At 31.0% G+C, this 20758-nt stretch overlaps 1 protein-coding gene across 1 annotated transcript; it reads right to left on the bottom strand.

Annotated features, from left to right (window-relative positions):
- Positions 1–392: 392 nt before the first annotated feature.
- Positions 393–5499, bottom strand: LOC123271731 (ankyrin-1-like). The gene is made up of 3 exons (XM_044738127.1): positions 5487–5499; positions 3248–4230; positions 393–752 (listed from the first exon to the last, which is right to left on the bottom strand). The coding sequence occupies exons 1-3, from the start codon at positions 5497–5499 to the stop codon at positions 393–395; spliced, it is 1356 nt and encodes a 451-aa protein (XP_044594062.1).
- Between the last annotated feature and the right edge of the window lie 15259 nt (positions 5500–20758).

Below are 20758 nucleotides of genomic sequence, written 5' to 3'. Positions count from 1 at the left end.
CCAGTGGTCGATAAAGAAGAGTTTCTTACAATCACTGTAGATTAACCCAGCTCCGACTGTACTAACATGGGTTTTCTCTGTGGTTTTCCCATGTTACTGTTCCAATAGCCGAGTGGTGAGGATCAGAATGAATACGGTACAGAAGGCACAAGTCGGTCTACAGCCGCAATATAGAGTGGATATATAAAGTGGGGATATTGTTGATTCCCTAAAAAAAAGAGTGGGGATATCAGCCTTGTAAAAACCTGATAACGGATACAAGTAAAACTCATAAATAAATATAATAATAATAAAAATCAAAGTTAAAAACTAAAAAAATCTAAAGATTAAAAAATATATATAAAAAATTCTTATTTCTATAATTTAAACAATAAAATATTTACAAAATTAGTTTATTCTCCTCCGTTTCTTCGAAGGTGACGGCAATCTGTGTCCGATGATGATGATGATGGTGCTGGTGACGACGACGATAAAGGCATCGATGGCTCCGGTGACGGGGATGGCGGAGACGCAGATGATGACGGAACCGTTGATTTTAATGATGGTAGACATGATGACAATGACACCGACGAGGAAGTTGATAGTGATGGTAATGGTGACAATGATGATGGCACCGACGAGGACGTTGATGGTGATGGTGATGGTGGCAATGATAATGGCACCGATGAGGACGTTGATGGTGATAGTGATGGTGGCAGAGACGACGGCACTGACGATGAAGAGGTTGAAGATGGTGATGATGATGACTGTTCCTTAAGGAGATCCAAGTACCCTCCTAGTGTAAAGAATGTCTATAAAAAAATAATACGTAGAAATACTTTTGTTATGCATCTTAAAATTAATTTTTAAATTAATTAATAACATTTTTGAGGAAATTTCCGAAAAATTTACTCATTAAATAATTATTAACATTTAATTGACTAATAAAAAATATAGCACTCTGAATTACCGGTATACACTTGACAACACCGCAAGACTATACGACAAGAGATAAGACTGTCTGGCAGAAAAGTTTTCAAAAACTTACTGTAATTCATAAGCAATGAATTTAAAAGTCCCGTCATAAATCAGATGAATCGTAACTAATTGCTCATTGTATATCTGGCGCCTCGGCGCCTAAAATGTCTGTCTCGTTTAAATGCCGCTTAATGGCCCAAATGATCGTTGTGAAGTAATTTAGTAACAAATATTTACAATGAAATAGGTTGTAAAGCATTGTGTGACGTTTTTACAAGTAAAATAACAATAACCTATTACATTCATTACATAGAATAGTACCAAATGCAAATGACAAGTACAAGGGATAATGAGCAGTTAAAGAATCTAAGTTTTGTGAGTACAAACTACCCATATTAAGACTATTATTCAATAATTACTGTGCAAAGGATTTTCATAGCTGAAAGTTGTAAATTTTCACGATGTACACTCTATAAGTTTAAATAAAACAACAAACCCTGTAAAAATAATATCTTGACTCATGAATTTCTTGTTTTAAAACTCTTGAAACTAAAAAATTAAAAAAATTAAGGCATTTTGTTCAAAAAAGTAATTTATTTACAATGAAAAGTACCCATAAATAAAATCAAACCTTATTGATTTTTAACATCGAATTAAAAAAAAAAAAAAATAATGTTTAAAAAAAATAAATTCCTGACACAATTGCAGCCCTCTCTCCGATGACAATTTACGTTACCAAAATATTGGGGGAAGGGGGGGGGGAAATAGGCCACCTAAAATTTTCGATATCAAAAAATATTTGGGGCCAAAATGAAGAGCTCAAAAACGTCATAAATGCAATTTTAAGCGCTTAGATATGGAATTAACGGGAAGTTTCAGGGATGGCCTTTAGAGTCAACCATATTGATAATTTTTTTTTTATAAAAAATCAAAAAAAAATTTTTATCTGGAAGTCATTGATGTTTTTGTATCTAAATAAATTTTTTAAAAATTATATTTATGAAAATGACTTCATTTTTATGTATATAGTTGTTGACCAATTACAAGATCAATAGCACCCTAGCGGAAGCAGAAGAAATACTACTATACTTAAGAAGAAAAGAAATCTTATTAAATTTTATGACCAGAGCACAAGCACAAACAGGCGACCCAGCCTTCGGATACACAGAAAAAAAGCCAGTAACAGATCTCGAGTATAGACTCAAAAGCAAGTCTCTTAAGCCCCCAAGAGTCAGATACTCAGACGAGCTAGATAATCTTAACATAATAGTCTCCAGTTTCCTCCCTTGAAGACAAGGTGTCTCTCCCCCATGGAAGTCTCCAAACGCACACATAGATCTTGAACTAGCAGAGATACAAAAGAATACTACATTAGACCAAACGTTGTAGTTGCAAGGCGACCTTAAATAAATAAATTGAAAAAAAAAAAAAAAAAAATGACTTTGAAATTGAATGACGCATCTATCGGCTGAAGCAAAAATTAAAAATCGACCAAAAAGTTAAAAAATGATAAATTAAAATTTCCTGTAACTAAAAAAAAAAAAAATAAAATTTTCAATCATCTTATTAACTATTAAAATATAAAAAATCAACGTACCTTTTACAAATGTATTAAAAAAATTATACTAAAATTAATAAAAATGTTTTTTTTTTGTTATTTTTATAAGAGATCTATAAAATAAAAACTACAAGCGCAAAAAATTTTTTAAAATGTTTTTTATAACAAAAATACGAAAAATGTCAGATGTCTGATAATTTGATTATCATTTTGAAAAAATTATATAGTAGTATTTCAATTACTTAAATTTAAAAAAATATTAAAGGAATATAGGATAATAATTGAAATAGAAAATTATCTTTATAGTTTTAATAATAAATTATTTTATTGTAAAATTCATATACGTAAAATATATATTGTTTACAACAACCATGTAAAAAATAGTCTTACAACACCTGAACCGCTTCTTTATATTTGTTTGACAATATTTATTGAATTATTAACTTATTTATCACAAGTACCTAATAAGTATACTTTTTTACATTAAATTCCTGAGTATTAACAATAACTTTTTATTTAAAATCACAATGATTTATTTAACATAAAACTCTGTACAAATATTAAAATCAATAAATATAAAAAAGCTTTCGATATTAAACATAAATAACAATGAAAATAATTTTAATAATTAAAGTAATCTAACAACACAAAGTTTTTCATGATATTCTATATCTAAATCAGTCATAAAACTATAAAAAGTATCTTAAAATTATTCACTTATGATTGAATTACAGGGTTAAAATATCTTCTTAACCGGGTTAAATGAATAAACGAAGAGATATCCGTGCTTAATAAAGTGATACCCGGATGGTTTTGGCGAATCAATTTTTGAATCGCCAACTTCTCTCTGCGCAGAATTTTAGTGCCGGCTCCAGCATTCAAGAGATGGTGCACTATTTTACTGTCGATACCCTCAACAGCACAGTAGAGAGGAGTTCCAAGTGTTCCGACTGACATGTCACAGGCTGCTCCATTAATTAACAGAATTTCCACCATTTCTTTATTCTGTAATTTAACAGCCACATGCAATGCAGTCAACGGAAAATCTCCTTCTGCACCTAAAATTAAACTTGTTCCAGCACTTTCTTGGATCGTGGAAACGTAGTCAATATTCGCGCCGTAGTTTATTAACAATTGCACGATCTTGAAATTTCCGATTGCTACCGCAAAAGGAAGAGGAGTTCCCCGGTACACCGAAGCGAAGTTGACGTCCGCCTTGCACCGGCAAAGAAGTTCCACTATCCTCTCCTGGTTGAATTCAATGGCCACGTGGAGAGGTGTGTCCCCAGAAGGTAATCGTACCTGGATTCCACTGCTGATGGTTGAATTGATATCAGCCCCACGTGCTAGAAGTAGCATGACTATGTCATCTCTTCCTAAACAACACGCAACATGTAATGGAGTCCATTGCCTTGAGAACTCACGTGCGTTGATCGGGGCCCCTACTTGGATCAACCAATCAATAATCCGCAGGTTCCAAGTCGCCTTGTATACTGCGAGATGAAGGGCACTTCCGTAGACTTCGAAACTCTTATGGATGCTCGCACCTTTGTCCATCAAGTAATGGAACAATTTTTCATCCGCGTTCCATATTGCGATGTGTAGAAGCGTTGGATGACTCACTGGTAAATGCTCGTCGTCTGCGAGAGTGTCAACGCTAATTGCTCTCCTCTCCAAAAGATACCTTGCAACTTTTAGGTTAATCTCCGTAATGTCTGTAATTGGTAGGGTCAATAAATTTGGATTTTTCTTATTAAAAAACATTATGCCGGCACTTTTATTATTAATATCACTTATCAATTTTTTAAAAGTTGTTTTAATTTTAACACAATGCGTGCGAAGAAGTCCAAGAAATGTGAATAAAACCACTTACTCAACGTCTGTGTTGGAGGTTACAACTGAACTGACTACCGAGTTAAAAGGTGTAGTACTTTGTGCTCATGTACACTTACAACTCCAATAATTATACTGAATTTTGATATAGTACTTAGTCATTTTCAACTTTTGCCTACCTGAAATCATTTAACTATATTGTTGTTCGCTCGCTCTCAAGGGCGCTACGCCAGTCTGCTGCTCTTACCATATAAGAAGGCCAAATTTGGGGGTTGATAACTTAGGAAAGAGAATTTACTGATAAAATAAATATTTGACGATTTTCAGCAGGTCATTTAGCGAAAAAATAACCAAAGTAGTTATTTTTGTTCCGTGGTAGCATTGGTATGCGATTGAGGATGTATATAATGTAGACTAAAATTATTAGCAATAATCTATTATAGTTCAATATTGTCAAGTTAATAAATAAATAACTATCAATGATAAATGATAAAAAATTAATTATTATGCCAATAAACATTGATCAAGGTTACTCGCGGATCTCGTCAAATGGCAGCTTTAATATTGAAACATGACTCTGACATATAAGATCAGTTATAGCAAAGTTGGTTGATCATTAGAATTTGAGATTTATCAACCCCGGTTCAAATCCGCGGAATGCAATTTATTGTTTTTTTTTTCTATACATAAGCAAAATTAATATACCTAAAAATCATTTTAATTTTTACAAAGGAATGACGGTTGTAAAAGAGTAAAAAAATGCACATATGGAAAATTATTAAAGAAATTAAATGTGTATTTAAAAATACCCAAATAATGATATAGGGGAGCCCGGGGCACGACGGCCCCCTTAAGCTTTTTTTCCATTTGTGGCTTTTAACCATCAAATTCATTTATTTTCTATCTACTTCGGAAGAATCAGTCAAAATTTTGCAAAAAATCAAAAAAAAATTTTTTTTTTTTTTTGGGGCACGACGGCCCCCTCCCCAAAAAATTATAAAAAAAAATTTTTTTTATCCTTTTTATGGGGAGGGGGGCCGTCGTGCCCCAAAAAAAAAAAAAAATTTTTTTTGATGTTTTGCAAAATTTCGACTGATTTGAATTTAAATTTGAATTTGCCGCATTTTATTCAGTATACCGACAGTAGGCATAGTGATAGTTAACGATTTCACCAAGTGGCGCTGTGAACGTTGAAAAAAAGTATTGAGATGTGAATCATGTGATTTCATTCGGAGGTGGCGGCAATAACTTGATAGTAATAATAACTTTAATATTTGGAGTTTTTTATTTATTCTGTCATTAAAAAATTAATTTGAGATGGTGCGTAAGTATGTAAATAAAGATACTCGTATGCCATGGGAAGAACTGGCAATGGCGAAAGCTGTTGACTCTGTAGTCAACCAAGAAATGGGATATACGATGGCATCCGAAACTTTTGGAGTGCCAAGATCCACACTCAGGCGACGAGTTCATTGTTTCAAACTAACTAATGATATAGAGTATGCATCGTCGAAAGGTACTAAAAAGCTATTGGTATTTGTTTAGTTTCACGGTCACCAAACTTCGGGGTGTAAAATTAACATGACCAAATTTTTTTCGAATTGTCAGATATTTTTTCCTCTTAGTTCGTCTAAAATAGAATAATTTTAAAACAAAAAATTTTCAAAAAAGTCAATTTGTTGATTAAAAAAATCATTGATTAAAAAAAATTTATCGATTAAAAAATTTATTGATTAAAAAAAAGCCAGATTACGGTGAAACTAAATGATTCTAAAGTTATTAATTTAGCAATAATTTTTTTTTTTAATTTAAATGTAATTTTTTTAATTTTAGAATTACCCAGGAAAATAAGTTCAGTTTTCAATCAAGTCCAAGAACTGGAATGAGTAAATTATTTAAAAGACTGTGAAGCTAGACTATTTGGATTGTCTAGTTTTGAGGCACGAGTTCTTGCTTATCAGCTCGCTGAAATGAATGAAATCAGGCATCCGTTCAAAAACAATATAGCTGGTGAAGATTGGTTGAAAGGATTTTTAGAACGAAATCCAACTTTTTCCTTCCGAAAACCAGAAAGCACCTCAGCGGCCCGTGCAGCAGGATTTAATCAAATTGTCGTTGAAAACTTTTTCTCATTATTGAAGCAAATCATAAATAAGTACAAACTGAAACCTCAACGTATTTATAATGTAGATGAAACTGGTGTCAGCAGCGTTCCGAAAACACACGGCAATATCATTGCTGAAAAAGGGAAAAAACAAGTGGGGATTTTGACGTCAGCTGAGCGCGGGAAAAATGTCACGGCAGAACTCTGTGTATCTGCTTCAGGTGAATTTTTGCCACCGTTATTTATCTTTCCACGTAAGCGTATGATAGCAAGCTTATTAAATGATACTCTGCCAGGAAGTTGGGGATTTTGTCACGCTAGTTGGTGGATGCAAAATGACTTATTCTTCGATTGGTTCAAGTGGTTTGTCGATAAGGTCAAACCCACTACTGATGACCCACTTCTTTTAATATTGGATGGGCATACAACTCATACAAATAATTTAGACATGATTGATTACGCTCGTGATCATCATGTCATAATTCTTTGTTTGCCTCCTCATTGTACGCACAGATTACAGCCACTGGACGTTAGTTTGATGAAGCCAGTATCGTCTTGCTATGCAAAGGAGGTGAAGAACTGGTTAACATCCCATCCCGGTAGAGTTGTTACCCCTGAAATCATCCCAAAGCTGTTCTGTAATGCTCTACAGGTAGCAGCAAAACCTGAGACAATAATCAATGGTTTTCGGAAGACTGGGATTTATCCCTTAAATCCAAATGTTTTTTAAGCCAATGATTTTGTTGCCGCTGATGTTACAAATAGTAATAAACCAACAACATCAGATAACTTTGATACATCACTGGAGGCAATGAAACCCGATGAACCATCCTTGGAAAAACTAACCCAAAGTTTGAGTGATTTGATGAAGTCAGATGATATTCAACTTCAACAAACATCAACTGAAGAACCAATTGCATCCACTTCTACTGGCGCACCAGGCTTAAGACCCCGAGTTGGTTTATTTAGACCACGAGTAATTGATTCAAGCTCAGATGAAGAGTCAGTTGATGAGTTTCACTCTAAGAATACCGTCAGCAATCGGTCAATTTCAAAGTTTTCTTCTGCTCCCATTCAACCGTTTCAACATGGATTAGTGGATTACTCCAGCACATCGGATGAAGAAGGTAACGTATAATATAAGATTGTTAAACCATAATATAATAATAAAATTACTTTTGTTTTTTTTTAACTTTTTAAATGATACTATACTACAATCTATTTTTTTGTTTTCAGAATTGTCCAATGTGAGAAATAAAAAAGGAACTGCGAAGTTCAATGTATCACCGTATGATTTGAAGCCATTACCATCAAAATCAAAAGATTCTCCTCCCAGTAAGCGTCGTCGAGGAAAAACCGCAATTCTAACGAGTCTTGAGTATCGCCAAGAACTCGAAGAAAAAAAAAAAAAATTGAAGAAAAACAAAATCAAATTGAAGAAAAAAAGAATACAATTGAAGAGAAGAAAAAAAAGACCTCAGTAAAACAAAAAAAAAAATAATTAAATCAAATCCAAAGAATTTGAAACAAAAATGTTTAAAACATAAAATTGACGATTGCCATTGCCTTTATTGCAATGGACTTTACTCTGAATCCACAGAGTCATGGATTCAGTGTAAAAATTGCAATAAATGGTCTCATGACTCTTGCGCAGGCATTGACAACGATTATTCCGACGAATATGTCTGTGATCATTGTGAATAATTGTATATATTAAATTATCTCGATGTTATTTTATTATAATAGAAAATTTATATTTCATGTTTTATTCTAAGTTGAATTTTTGTTAACGTTTTAAAAAAGTTATTATAAATTATATTGTTAAGCTGTTAATTACTTTTAAATGAATAATAATAATATAATTATTGTTTTAATTTCGAAAAACTGTGTTTTTAACATTTTATAAGCCATATGATTCAATTTTTTATTAAATTTTTTCTAATTCATTTTACTTAAGATAAATACCATTGATCTGAAAAGGCCTAAGAGAATGAATACTTTAAATTCATTATAATTCGAAAAAAAAAAAAACAATTTTTTTTTTCGAGTAGTCCATTGTGCCCCACATATCACATCTTGGCCTAAAATGTGACAAACACATTGTAGAGGTCATAACTTCACGGAGAATAAAAAAAAAAATAATTTTTTTATTACAATTTTTTTTTTGAGTGGTCCAACTTGCCCCACATATCACATATTGACCTAAAATGTGATAAAAACATTATAGAGGTCATAACTTCACGGAAAATAAAAATTTTTTTTTCCGTTAAATTTTTTTTTTTTTCGAGTGGTCCATTTTACCCCAAATATGACATATTGGGCTAAAATATGATAAAAACATTGTAGAGGTCATAACTTGACGAAAAATAAAAAAAAATTTTTTTACCTAATTTTTTAGGGGGGCCTTCGTGCCCCGGGGGGCCTTCGTGCCCCGGGCTCCCCTAAACTTTTATTATTTAAACTAAGTATACAATACTTAGCAAATAATATACGCATCAAAATCAAATTCTTAATATAGTTAAAACCGTTTTCGATACAAATAGATATTTATCATTTAAATTAATAGCTTACTGGTTAATAACCATATATTTGTCCACTCGAATCACTAGTTGAGGTAATGCTTGTAGTTATTTCCTAAGACCGCAAAATGCGCTTCAAATTTTATTTCTTGGCCAAAATATGATAATTAAGAGAGAGATAAATATTGAAGAGTTCTTGTAAAGTTACCCTACTTAATATAGTAGGATATACATTGTTGCCAAAGCACGTGGGTTTGTGGCGCCTCTTCTTTCCCATACCAGGTATAATGCATTTTCAAACAAAATTATTTGAGAATGAACAATATGGACGCCTTACTCACCGTATAATCTTAACATCAGATTTTTCGTTATACAAGTTTCGATATCTTTCGAAAGTCAAAAAATCATGCCGCATACATGAGATAGCTAATTTTTGGCAAGGTTCTGACACGAGACGTAATGAATAGCCGTAAAACCATCATTGAATGATTAAGTCAAAACATCACACCAACTTTGACACCAAACAGCTAATTCTTTGAGCTCGGAGAGCTCAAAAACGTTATAATTGCAATTTTAAGCGCTTAGATATGGAATTACCGGGAAATTGCAGGGATGGTCTTTAGGGTCAAGCGTTTTCCTAATTTTTTATTTTCAATGATCAGAGCAAATTAAGGTCAAATACTTGGCATGGGACTAAAAAAAAGTAAAACCAGAGAAAAACACTAAAGATTTCAACATTTTTTTCTTAAAGAGCCCGTTTTGCCCCGACCCACCCCCCGATCCCTACTTCTGCCAAGTTTCATGATTTTTTAAGTAAAACTTCTTTATCGACGTACTAGAGAAATTAGTAAACATTATTAATTCTAAAAACAATGAAAAAAAAGAATTAAATAATATATTAAAAATAAAACAAAACACAATTAGAAAATAAAAATATGTATATACGTACATCTTTTTTAATTATTCGTTTCTAATGATTTATTTATTCATTTTGAATTCTATAAAATCATTGGATATTGACAAGATTAACGGTCGTCATATAATTATATTACTTTGAGTAGATAATTCCAAGTATTTACTCATAACTTTTGTAATTGAGTAAGTTATTAAATATCTGCTTTGAATTATTTTTACTAAGTTATGACATGAAATATGAATATTAAAGTTCGTTATATAATTTTTGTAAGCTGATTAACTAATTTTTAAATTAAATAATGGCAGAGCCTAAATAATGACAACAATGGTAATAATAATGCTATCATAATTGATGAAATACAATAATTATAATAAGAGCAACGATAAAATGAATTACTCATATTATTTGTATGCATATCTATAATACTAAAATAACTTTGATCTAATACGGAAAAAATTTTCTTTCTTAAGCCTTATCGACCCAATTTCTGTGAAGTTGTAAATAGTAAAAAAATTAGGAAAACGGTTGACCCTGAAGGCCATCCCTGCAACTTCCCGCTAATTCCATACCTAGGCGCTTAAAATTGGACATATTGCACTACAGGAAATCTAAGTTTGGCGAAGACCTTTCGAATGACACCAACTGCGATCAAATCGGTTAAGCCATTCAGAAGTTATAGAGAGGTTTACACACACACATACACACACACACACACACACACGCGCGCGCGCGCGCGCGCGCGGGCATACATACAGACGTACGAACATCAGCGTAAAAATAGTCAGGGAAGCTTCTTAGGGCTTCAAAACGTCGAGATCTGTTGAAACCTCGATTTTTGCAAAACCGGGTGAAAACAATAACTTCTCGATTTTTCGAAAATCTTCGATTTTTTTAGCGGGAAGTTAAAAATGATATGTCATAAAGAAGTTTCACTTCTTACTTGTGTATTCTGGTACACACATATTTTTTTTCATACAATAATTACTTTGTCAAAAAGCGTCCCAGTATTTTGTTCAAAATTCAAATGTTCGCCTGTCCCACATGTTCTTAAAGACGTTTATGCGCTACGCTAAAGTCAAATGAGTACCCATAAAGGAAAGTACCACGGGGCCTAGCTTGGCCCAAGCTTGGCCCAACTATGTAAAAGTCTGGGCCAAGCCTGGTTACCAGGACTGGCCCATGCCTGGTTACCAGGGCTGAGCCATAGTTAATTTTTCAAGTCTGGCCCATGCCATTTGATAAAAATGATAAAAAGAATTATTGGGATGTTATTTTTTATTTTATTTTGTAAGTAAAGTAAATTCGAACCTAACTGTTGCTAATTATAGAAATAAAGTGAAAATCGTATCCGTTCTAATCGAGATTCGAACCCGAGCCGCGCGCTTGCCAGACTGATAACTAACCCTTACACCGTACGACCGATAAGTTGATGCACATCTCATTATTCTGATAAGCTAAATCTATATGGTGACGAAGTGTGGCGGTTTTATTTATATAATTTATGTTATTTAATATTGTGTTTCGATGAAAATTAACTATTTTTTACAAATGTTTATTATAGTTAAAAAAATGCAAGAGTCAAGTTCTTATATTACTTTAAACTTTGTACATCGTTCTGTATATTTTTAATATCTTATGATAAATTTTTATGTTTAAAATTATCAATATTAAAAATTCAACTGTAAATTATTATATTTTAATTTTTTTAAGACTATATCAATTTTGACGATATGCAATTGTCTTGGTTAAATAATAAATTTTAAATTTTAGAATTTGTTAGCAAATATTCGTTAAACAATAAATATTTACTGTATAAAATTCTATTACTTAATGATTTATTAAATTTGAATTTCCCATTGAATGGCTAAGGCTAGGTTACCCAATTCTGGCTCAAGTCTGGGTTGCCATTGAACGCCCATGGCTACAAAAAAAAAAAAATTTACTTAAATCAAGTAAATAATTTTTAAGAATTTCATCTTCTTGATTTGAGTAGAAAAATTCTTAAACTAAGAAATTTTTCTCGATTTAAGTAAATTTTTATTTAATTAAAGAATTTTTCGTTTTGATTGAAGACAATTAAACTCTTCAAAGTTATTTTCTTGGTTCAAGAATTTTTTTCTTGAATCAAGTTAATTTTTTTCAGTGTAGGTTTCCCAATCTTGGCTAACTCTTGGGTAATCATTGTGGCCGTGACTGAGTGACCCAGTTCTGGCCCAGGATCGGGTAATAATTGGGCTGACCAAGGCTTAGTTGCCCAGTCTTGGCCCCAAGCTTGGGTCGCCAATGAATCGCCAAGGCTAGGTTAGCCAGTCTTGGCACAAGGTTGGATAATCATTGGCATGGTCGAGGCTGGGTTAACCAGTCTTGGCCCACGTTTTGGTCGCCAATGAATGGCCAAGGCTAGGTTAGCCAGTCTTGGCCCAAGGTTGATAATCATTGGCATGGTCGAGGCTGGGTTAACCAGTCTCGGCCCACGCTTGGGTCGCCAATGAATGGCCAAGGCTGGGTTAGCCAGTCTTGGCCCAAGGTTGATAATCATTGGCATGGCCAAGGCTGGGTTAAACAGCCTGGCTCACGCATGGGCCAACACAGGTACGCCGAAGCTAGGTTTCCCAGTACTGGCCCAAGCCTGGCCCCTTTGTCAACTCTGGGGGTTTCCTGCATGGGTACTAACTTTTTATGAAATTTATTGAGATCTTGAGAAAATTTTTAAAGTATATCAATAATCTTATAATGATTTATAACTTTTTTTTATTTACCTGAAATATTTTTTAAGCGTTTATTATAAAAAATTACTAAATATAAATTAATCGTTGATTTTACGGCCATCTTTATTGTTTATTAAAAATTTAATTTTTAATCGTTAGTAACTTTTTGAAATAATCAATATCGAATTTTCAATTTTTCAGAGGAGATCACAATATTATTAAACTTATCAAAACTAAAAAATATAAATTTATATCTACTATTGAGTTTTACGCATGAACCTCCTTAATCGAATTATTTCAATTATTTAACAGAAATGTTCAACTTTAAACACGAATAAATGAAAGGTATAATCTGTTATTGCCTAAAAATTTTTGATTTCGTTGCATTGCATACTTGACGGTCATACAATGACAGAAAGGGTAGCTTGACTTAAGAGAAAAAATTTTGTAAAAAAGAAAACAATATATTTCTTGAGTTAAGAGCAAAAATTTTTGAGTTAAGATAAAATTTTTCTTTAAAAAAAAATATCTTGGCTCAAGAATTTTTGTCTTGAGTCAAGTTACAAATGGATAGAATAAAAATCACACTGTTAGAACGATAAAACGTTTTAAAGCCCTTCCGAATGCCGCAAACCTTACAACACACTTTAAGAGGAAAAAAAAAAATTATTTTTTGAAGCACTCTCATTTATGTAATATATGGCTAGAGTGAGAAGAAAAATAAATAGGATCTGCGAATTTGAGAATTTATACAGTTCCATCATTCTGAGAACGATCGTTTCTCACAAGCGACCGTCGATGTCGAGTGAACATCCTCTTTGGAATTTAAAATGGATAGATAGCTCCATAGATGACTGATATTCACACAAAGAGGTAGTCGTTAAATGGAATAAATAGAACATATTTATTTTCTTTTTTTCCAGCAAATATTTTTCTTAAAAAAGCAATTCGACTCTTTATAAATATTAGGGGTGTGCAAATAGTGTTCGAATCGAATAGTACTATTCCATTCGAAATTCAAATCGAATATTCGAATAATTCGAATAGTTAGAATAATTCAAATATTTCAAATAATTCAAACAGTCGTTTTCTGTCAATAAACTAACTAATTTTGGTGTAAAAATTAATTCGTTTTATTTTATTTTACTGAATGAAGTCTTCATAATTATTTGATAGTAAAATCTGCTTATTGTATTTGTCATAAATACTTCTTGGTGTATTCGGACCCCCTACTTCGGGGCACCTCGCCATTTTGACATTTTTCCAGGAAAATTTGATTTTCTTTTAAATGAGATCTACGACACGATGATTCAGACATTGAAAGACTGTAAAGGTTGCAATGAGAAGCGTTACAACAATTAAAACGTCGCATAAGCTTTTTAATAAAAGATTTTATAGATATAATATTTATCATATTTGTGAATTATATAAAAGATTAGTGTAGGTATTCGAATGAAGAGTCTCGATAAGTGTAACATCAAGATGAGCTTACATAATTAAAAATATCATCAGTGACCAAAATACAACGTCATTTCTCAATTATTGACATTTTTTTAAGTGTAAGCTCATTCTAAAATTAAGCTAGTCAAGACCTTCTATTTGACTACGCACACGAATTTTTTCATATTTTTTATATCTTTATATATATATATTTATTCTGTGCGTGTGTTTGTCACTGAACTCCTCCTAAACGGCTATACCGATTCTAATGAAATTTTTTGTGTGTCTTCCGGTGGATTCCAGAATGGTTTAGATTCCCAATTCAGTCCACAGGAAACTGTATTTAATAGATTTTTTACTTATAAATTGTTGTTGACCTTGACTACCCACATGCACTTTTCATATATTTTATAAATATCATATATATAAGATATATGAAAAAATTCATGTGGGTACTTAAATGAAAGGTCTCGATGAGTATAATATCATAATGGACTTATATTACGAAATATTTACGAAAATGTTAATAATTAACAAATTATAATGTATTTTGTTAACTAATGATGCTTTGAATGATATAAGCTCATTCCGATGTTACACTCATCAAGAGCTTTCATTTGAGTATCCACATGCATTTTTGATATGTTTTTCATAAATACATATATGTAATATATATAAATATATAAAATATATGAAAAATTGATGTGGGTACTCAAATGAAAGGTCTCGATGAGTGAAATGTCGAGATGAGCTTATATCTTTAAAAATATCATTAGTTGACAAGATACAATGTCATTTCTTGATTATTGAAGTTTTTAAAGATATAAGTTCATCCCGATGTTACATTCATCGAAATCTTTCATTCGAGTACCCACTTGCATTTTTCATATATTTTATATATTTCATAAATATCATATATATAAGATATATAAAAAAATTCATGTGGGTACTCAAATGAAAGGTCTCGATAAGTGTAACTCCAGGATGATCTTAGATCATTAAAAATATCATTAGTAGACAAAATAAAACGTAATTTCTTCGTTATTGACATTTTTCAAGAAATAAGCTAATCTTAATATTACGCTCATCGAGACCTTTCATTAAAGTATGCACACGATTGTTTTCATATATTTTATATACCTATATGATATTTCTCATATTTGTGGAATATATAAAATATATAAAAAAACTCGTGAGGGCTATATAAATATTACTGTAATGTAATATAGCTATAGACTTAATTTATTTAAGTTAAGAGAAAAAAAAATTAAATTAATTAATCTTAGCTAGAAATAAAGCTATAAAATTTCCAAATGCAGTCTATATATTGACATTCCTTCAATGTCTGATCTATCAGGTCCGTAGATCTCATTTTTTGAAAAATCGAATTTTTCCGGAAAAATGTCAAATTGGCGAGATGCCCCAAGACGTGGAGTCCGAATATACCAAGAGATATTTATTACGAATAATAAGCAGACTTTACTATTAAATAATAATGAAGACTTCATTTAGTCAAATAAAATAAAACGAATTAATTTTTACACAAAAATTATTCAGTTTATCAACAGAAAACGGCTGTTTGAATTATTTGAACGATTCGAATTATTCGGACTATTCGAATTATTCGAATTATTCGGACTATTCGAACTATTCGAATATTCGATTCGAAATTCGAATCGAATAATTCGATTCGAATTCGAGGCAAATAATTCGTAAACTCGAATATTCGCACACCCTTAATAAATGTATCCATCGTAAATTGATATTAAACGTCATAAAATTATAATTTTATTGACCTGCAAAAAAGGATGTTAAAAAATAAAATTACAAATTCAAATTTTTGGAAGTAACATAGAAATTCCGGTTTTAACTTGAGTACACTCGACAAATGGTAAAAAATGAAACATAATAATCACAATAATAAACTTTAAATCGATAGAGCAATACCTCTTTTTTCAACTGTCCATTGTTGTCATTCATTTTATTTTGTATTTTTTTATTGCTTTAATGTTGGCCGACCGCCATCCCATTGAGTACATGCATATACTCTTGGATATTCTCGGAGGCAAAATTAAAGTCAATATACAATGTTGATATTGAAATGAGTTTGACTATTGAAAAATGTCCAGTTAAACAAAACTAAAACGATAAACAGCAAAATGAATATTGATACCAATTGTTCGACGGTTACCAAAATTTAAATAAATTGTTTATTTTCTTTCTCTCATGTAACGATGAATTGATTGCATTCATACGAACATCCAGGCTTTTTACGAGAGCTTATGTTCCTAGTTTATGTATAATAGATAGTCTGGACAGCGATTTCTGCGTGAAGGCTTCAATGACCACTAATACGTGGTTTTATATAAAGCCTATACACATGAGAAATTATTGACGTACAAAAATATTATAATACAATGATGCTGAGCTCATGTCGTTTTTATCCGGATAACGCTTAACAATAAAATTATTACATTGTACACAGTGAAAAAAAAAGTCGAAGAAAATTTATGATACAACTATTGTAATGCTGGACTTTACTTTTATTATTGGTAATTTTCAAATATTTTAGACAAAAATTTACTGATTAGAAAAGATTTTTTACAATTCACCATCGTAATTTCATCAAAAAATTATTGTATTCAATTTTATTTGAAAAAATACGATATTACTATCGTAAATATTAAGAGAATAAAAAATAAGATGTAAAAATATTATTATTCTGATAAGGTAAAGTACCCAGTAGTTGAACAGGTTTCAAAGTAAAACGTATTCGAGTTCAGATTAGTGATTTTCATGAAAATATGAACAATTTCGAATTGATTGAAGCGCAAAATAACGTAGATAATTTAATATTTATATTTTGACAACGTTTTTAAGATAGGCTATGAAAGGAGTAGTAGTTGAACAATCAATTCTGACAAGCCGCAGTAGTTGAACACTTCGGGAGCAGTAGTTGAACTAATAAAATATATGGCAATAGACACAGCAGAAATTTTCAACGTTTTATTTAAATATCAAAAGAATTATAACATATTACTGATTAATATTGAAAATAATACTATGAATATTTAATATGTTCATTTAAAAATGAGAAATATTTGTATTTAATTTTTTAATTACATTTTTTATGAATGACAAAGCAAATTTTCAATTATAAATCAAAAAATCTCAATTCAAAACATTCAATAATTTTTAACTACACTAATTTTTAGCTATAAAACTTATTTAATTTACAGTAATTAATACAAATCACAATGCTGATCAGTTGATCACCAATCTATAAGCCTATTAGATATCAGAGTGCTGTTAAAATTGTATGGCTCCAGCTTGTTCGAGTTCTGGGTACTGCTTTGAAAATTTCGAGGTATAATTAGACGTTAAAATGTAATATAAAAATTATAGTTTATGTCTTTGCAAAAAATATGTATTTTTTAGAAAAAAAAAACTATTTCATTGGGTGGTACAATTTTCCCGCTAAGAAAATTGAAAATTTTCAAAATTCGGGAAGTTACTGTTTTCACCCCGTTTTCCGAAAATCGAGTTTTCATCAGATCTTGACGTTTTGAGGTCCTAGGAAGCTTCCCTGACTATTCCCGCGAGGGTGTCACTATGTCTGTATGTATGTATGGATGTGTGTGTGCGTGTATGTATGTATGTAAACTTCTCATAACTTTTGAATGGCTGGGCCGATTTGATCGCGGTTGGTGTAATTCAAGAGGGCTTAACCAAACTTAGATTTTGAATACAATTTGGACCGATTCGAACCGGTAGATTTTGAGAAATCTTAAAAAACTGCGAAAAAATTTTTTTTCAAATGTGGTTTTTTTGGAATAACTTTCAAACGGCTCCACCGATCAATTCCAAAAACTAATCAGCTCTTAACATCGAAAACGACGTCGATTTTTACCAAGCCGGTCAAAATCGGTTGATTTGCTCGTGAGTTATCGTTGACGAAAGAAATCGGAAAAAAGTATTTTTTTCGAATTACACCGAAATTTCCGGTCTAATCAATTTATGTTTAAAAATATATCATAGAATTTAAAAAACTGCGTTGAATGCCGCCAACCGCGTAAAAATCGGTACATTCATTCAAAAGTTATTGCGGTTTGAAAATTCAAAAAATAGTGTTTTATTAAACTTCTATCAGACTTTTGAGCTCGGAGAGTTAAAAACTACACGAAAATTATATTTTTGAGCTCGAAGAGCTCAAAAACGTAATAAGTGCAATTTTGAGCGCTTAATTACAAAAGTAACGGGAAGTTGCAGGGATGGCCTTCAGGGTCAACCATTTTCCTAATTTTTTTTACTTAAAATGATGACAGACCGTTTTTTTCGCTGATTGTTCGGTTTACGGTTTAATACCTTTTTGATGAAAAAATAGCATCTATCGACTATTTTCGACATGTCAACTTTTAAGTTAACAAAAATATAATTATTTTGATTTATAATTGAAAAAACTTACAGAAATCAATTACTGTATCATTTAATAATTATAACATGTGCACATTACTCATAATAAAAATACGGATTTTGTATTACAACAATTCAAAAAGTCTGTTCAAATCCTGGCCCCATTTTTATGTGTTCAAGTACTGGGTACTTTACTTTATTGATTTTGGAAATTTTCAGTATTGCCTCTGTATCTTTCCAATAAAAGTAACAAATTTCACAATTGTTGAATTGGAATAATTTCTCAATTAATGTGAGTGTTGGTCGTGCACAGCGCTTGACTCCAAATTTATGTAAATGCTGAAGGACATTCGTAGTAGTTTATACCTTGGATAACGTAGCAGGAGTCTCTGACCACCAACTAAAAGTTCTGGGTTCGATTCTCGGACGAAAATCCCGATTTGTTTTTTTTGCTACTTCAAAGTTACCAATGAGTCTAACCTCCTATCCTTCTCACTCCCGAAAATTTTTTTTACAAAAACCCGACTTTCCATTTTTACGATAGTTGAATTGTAAAGTTCACTAACACACTTTGTGTAATTAGCTCTATAATATTAGACTTTTTAAGTCTCTTGCTAGAGTGTTATTTGTTGAGTAAAATTTACAATAGTAAATAGTAAAAATTATTAAATGAAAAGTCTAGTCTACCGTTACTATTTTATTTAATAAAAATTACGATGTTAAATCATAAAAATTCTTTTAATATTTTTACTGTGTTAAATTAATGGGTATTGATTAATAAACAAATAATGGAAACTGTATTACACAAAAAATGTTTGCGAATAATAAAAGATATTTCAGCTGATAATTATTGATCAATGTGTCGACGTGCGTTGCAAGTTAAATAATCTTTTATGTCATATCAACGACATTTGACATTGGAAGACTAACAATAATTGAGTATATGGATAAAAAAAAATATTGAATAAGAAGCGTGGGAAGAAAAGATAAAAAAAAAAAGGTGAAACAAGATTAGTTTTTTAAACAGGTTTATCATGGACTATCAAGCTGTATATGACAAGAAATATAATGCCTTCGTAAACACAAAAATATGTACAAACAATTTTCTATAGTTATGACTTCCCTGTAAACTTGAACGTTGACTTTATCACTTTTTCTGTCAGAAGTCTTGAAAAGGAAAGAGTGTTCGCAGGTATGGAGTGTAATTTATTGTTTAGGGCCTATGAGCATATTTATATGTGGAATCAGATGGCAAAATAGAAGTTTATTTAAACAAAATAATAGAATCACATACTTATACACATGTGAGCGCACCTGAGCATGTAAATATCACTAGAAAAAGAACAGATTAGCATTCTGAAGCTTTAAAATTTCGATCTGATGAGAACTCGATTTTAGAAAATCTGACTATTATGAATTTTGTATAAACTGAAAAAAAAAAGAATTGATATGATCAGTCTACAAAGTATTATCGAGAAACTTTTCTTATGGTATAAAAAGTTTGGAAAATCCAAAAGTGCGCGCCTCATAATCTTATTTTCCACAATAAAATTAATTAAAATATAATACAAAGAAAGGCCATTCGGCAGCCGAAATGGAAGTAGATTTTTCAAATAAAAAAAATTGATTTTTAATAAAATAATATAATAACACTGATAATGTACACGGAGAGAAATTTATAGGAACCTTTCCAATAATTATGGGAATGGTTCCTATCGTAAAATGATCGTTATAGGTATCAATCCTATGTTCATTATGGGAACCATACCCATAGTTTATTGGAAACATTCCTATACAATAATGGAATAGCTTCAATATATTATAGGAATGGTTCCTATAATATTATGGGAATGACGCAAATAATAATAGAAAAATGTTTATGTTCATAATAATGAAGCAATCACATCAAAAATATAAAGTAATTATTATATATTTCTTTGCTAATAAATTTTTTTTTGTAAATAAAAATTGATCTTTCACTAGAGTGAAAAAATTTCTATTTCATAATTTTTATTTACGTGTGTACTTAATCTTAAATTGTTTATTCCAACTCAGTTATTATTGTGTTAAATAATATTGAAAAATATTGTAGCAATTCTAAAGTTTCTCTAATAAAAGGGATATTTTCTCACTATACAATTAAAGGAGCAAGGTAGATATGGGAATTCATTGTTTATTTTTACAATTTCATTTTATTTTTAAAACTAATTATTTATTTACAATAAATACGTTGAATATTTATTAAATCCACCTTTTGGGTATGTAACTTTTATTGTTTATATGAACAATATTACTTATTTTACATATTTC

The sequence above is a fragment of the Cotesia glomerata genome, linkage group LG9 (assembly GCF_020080835.1).
Source record: "Cotesia glomerata isolate CgM1 linkage group LG9, MPM_Cglom_v2.3, whole genome shotgun sequence".
Classification (NCBI taxonomy): Eukaryota; Metazoa; Arthropoda; class Insecta; order Hymenoptera; family Braconidae; genus Cotesia; species Cotesia glomerata.
The sequence above is the reverse complement of the archived record's forward strand: the minus strand, read 5'-3'. Positions and strand labels throughout refer to the sequence as shown.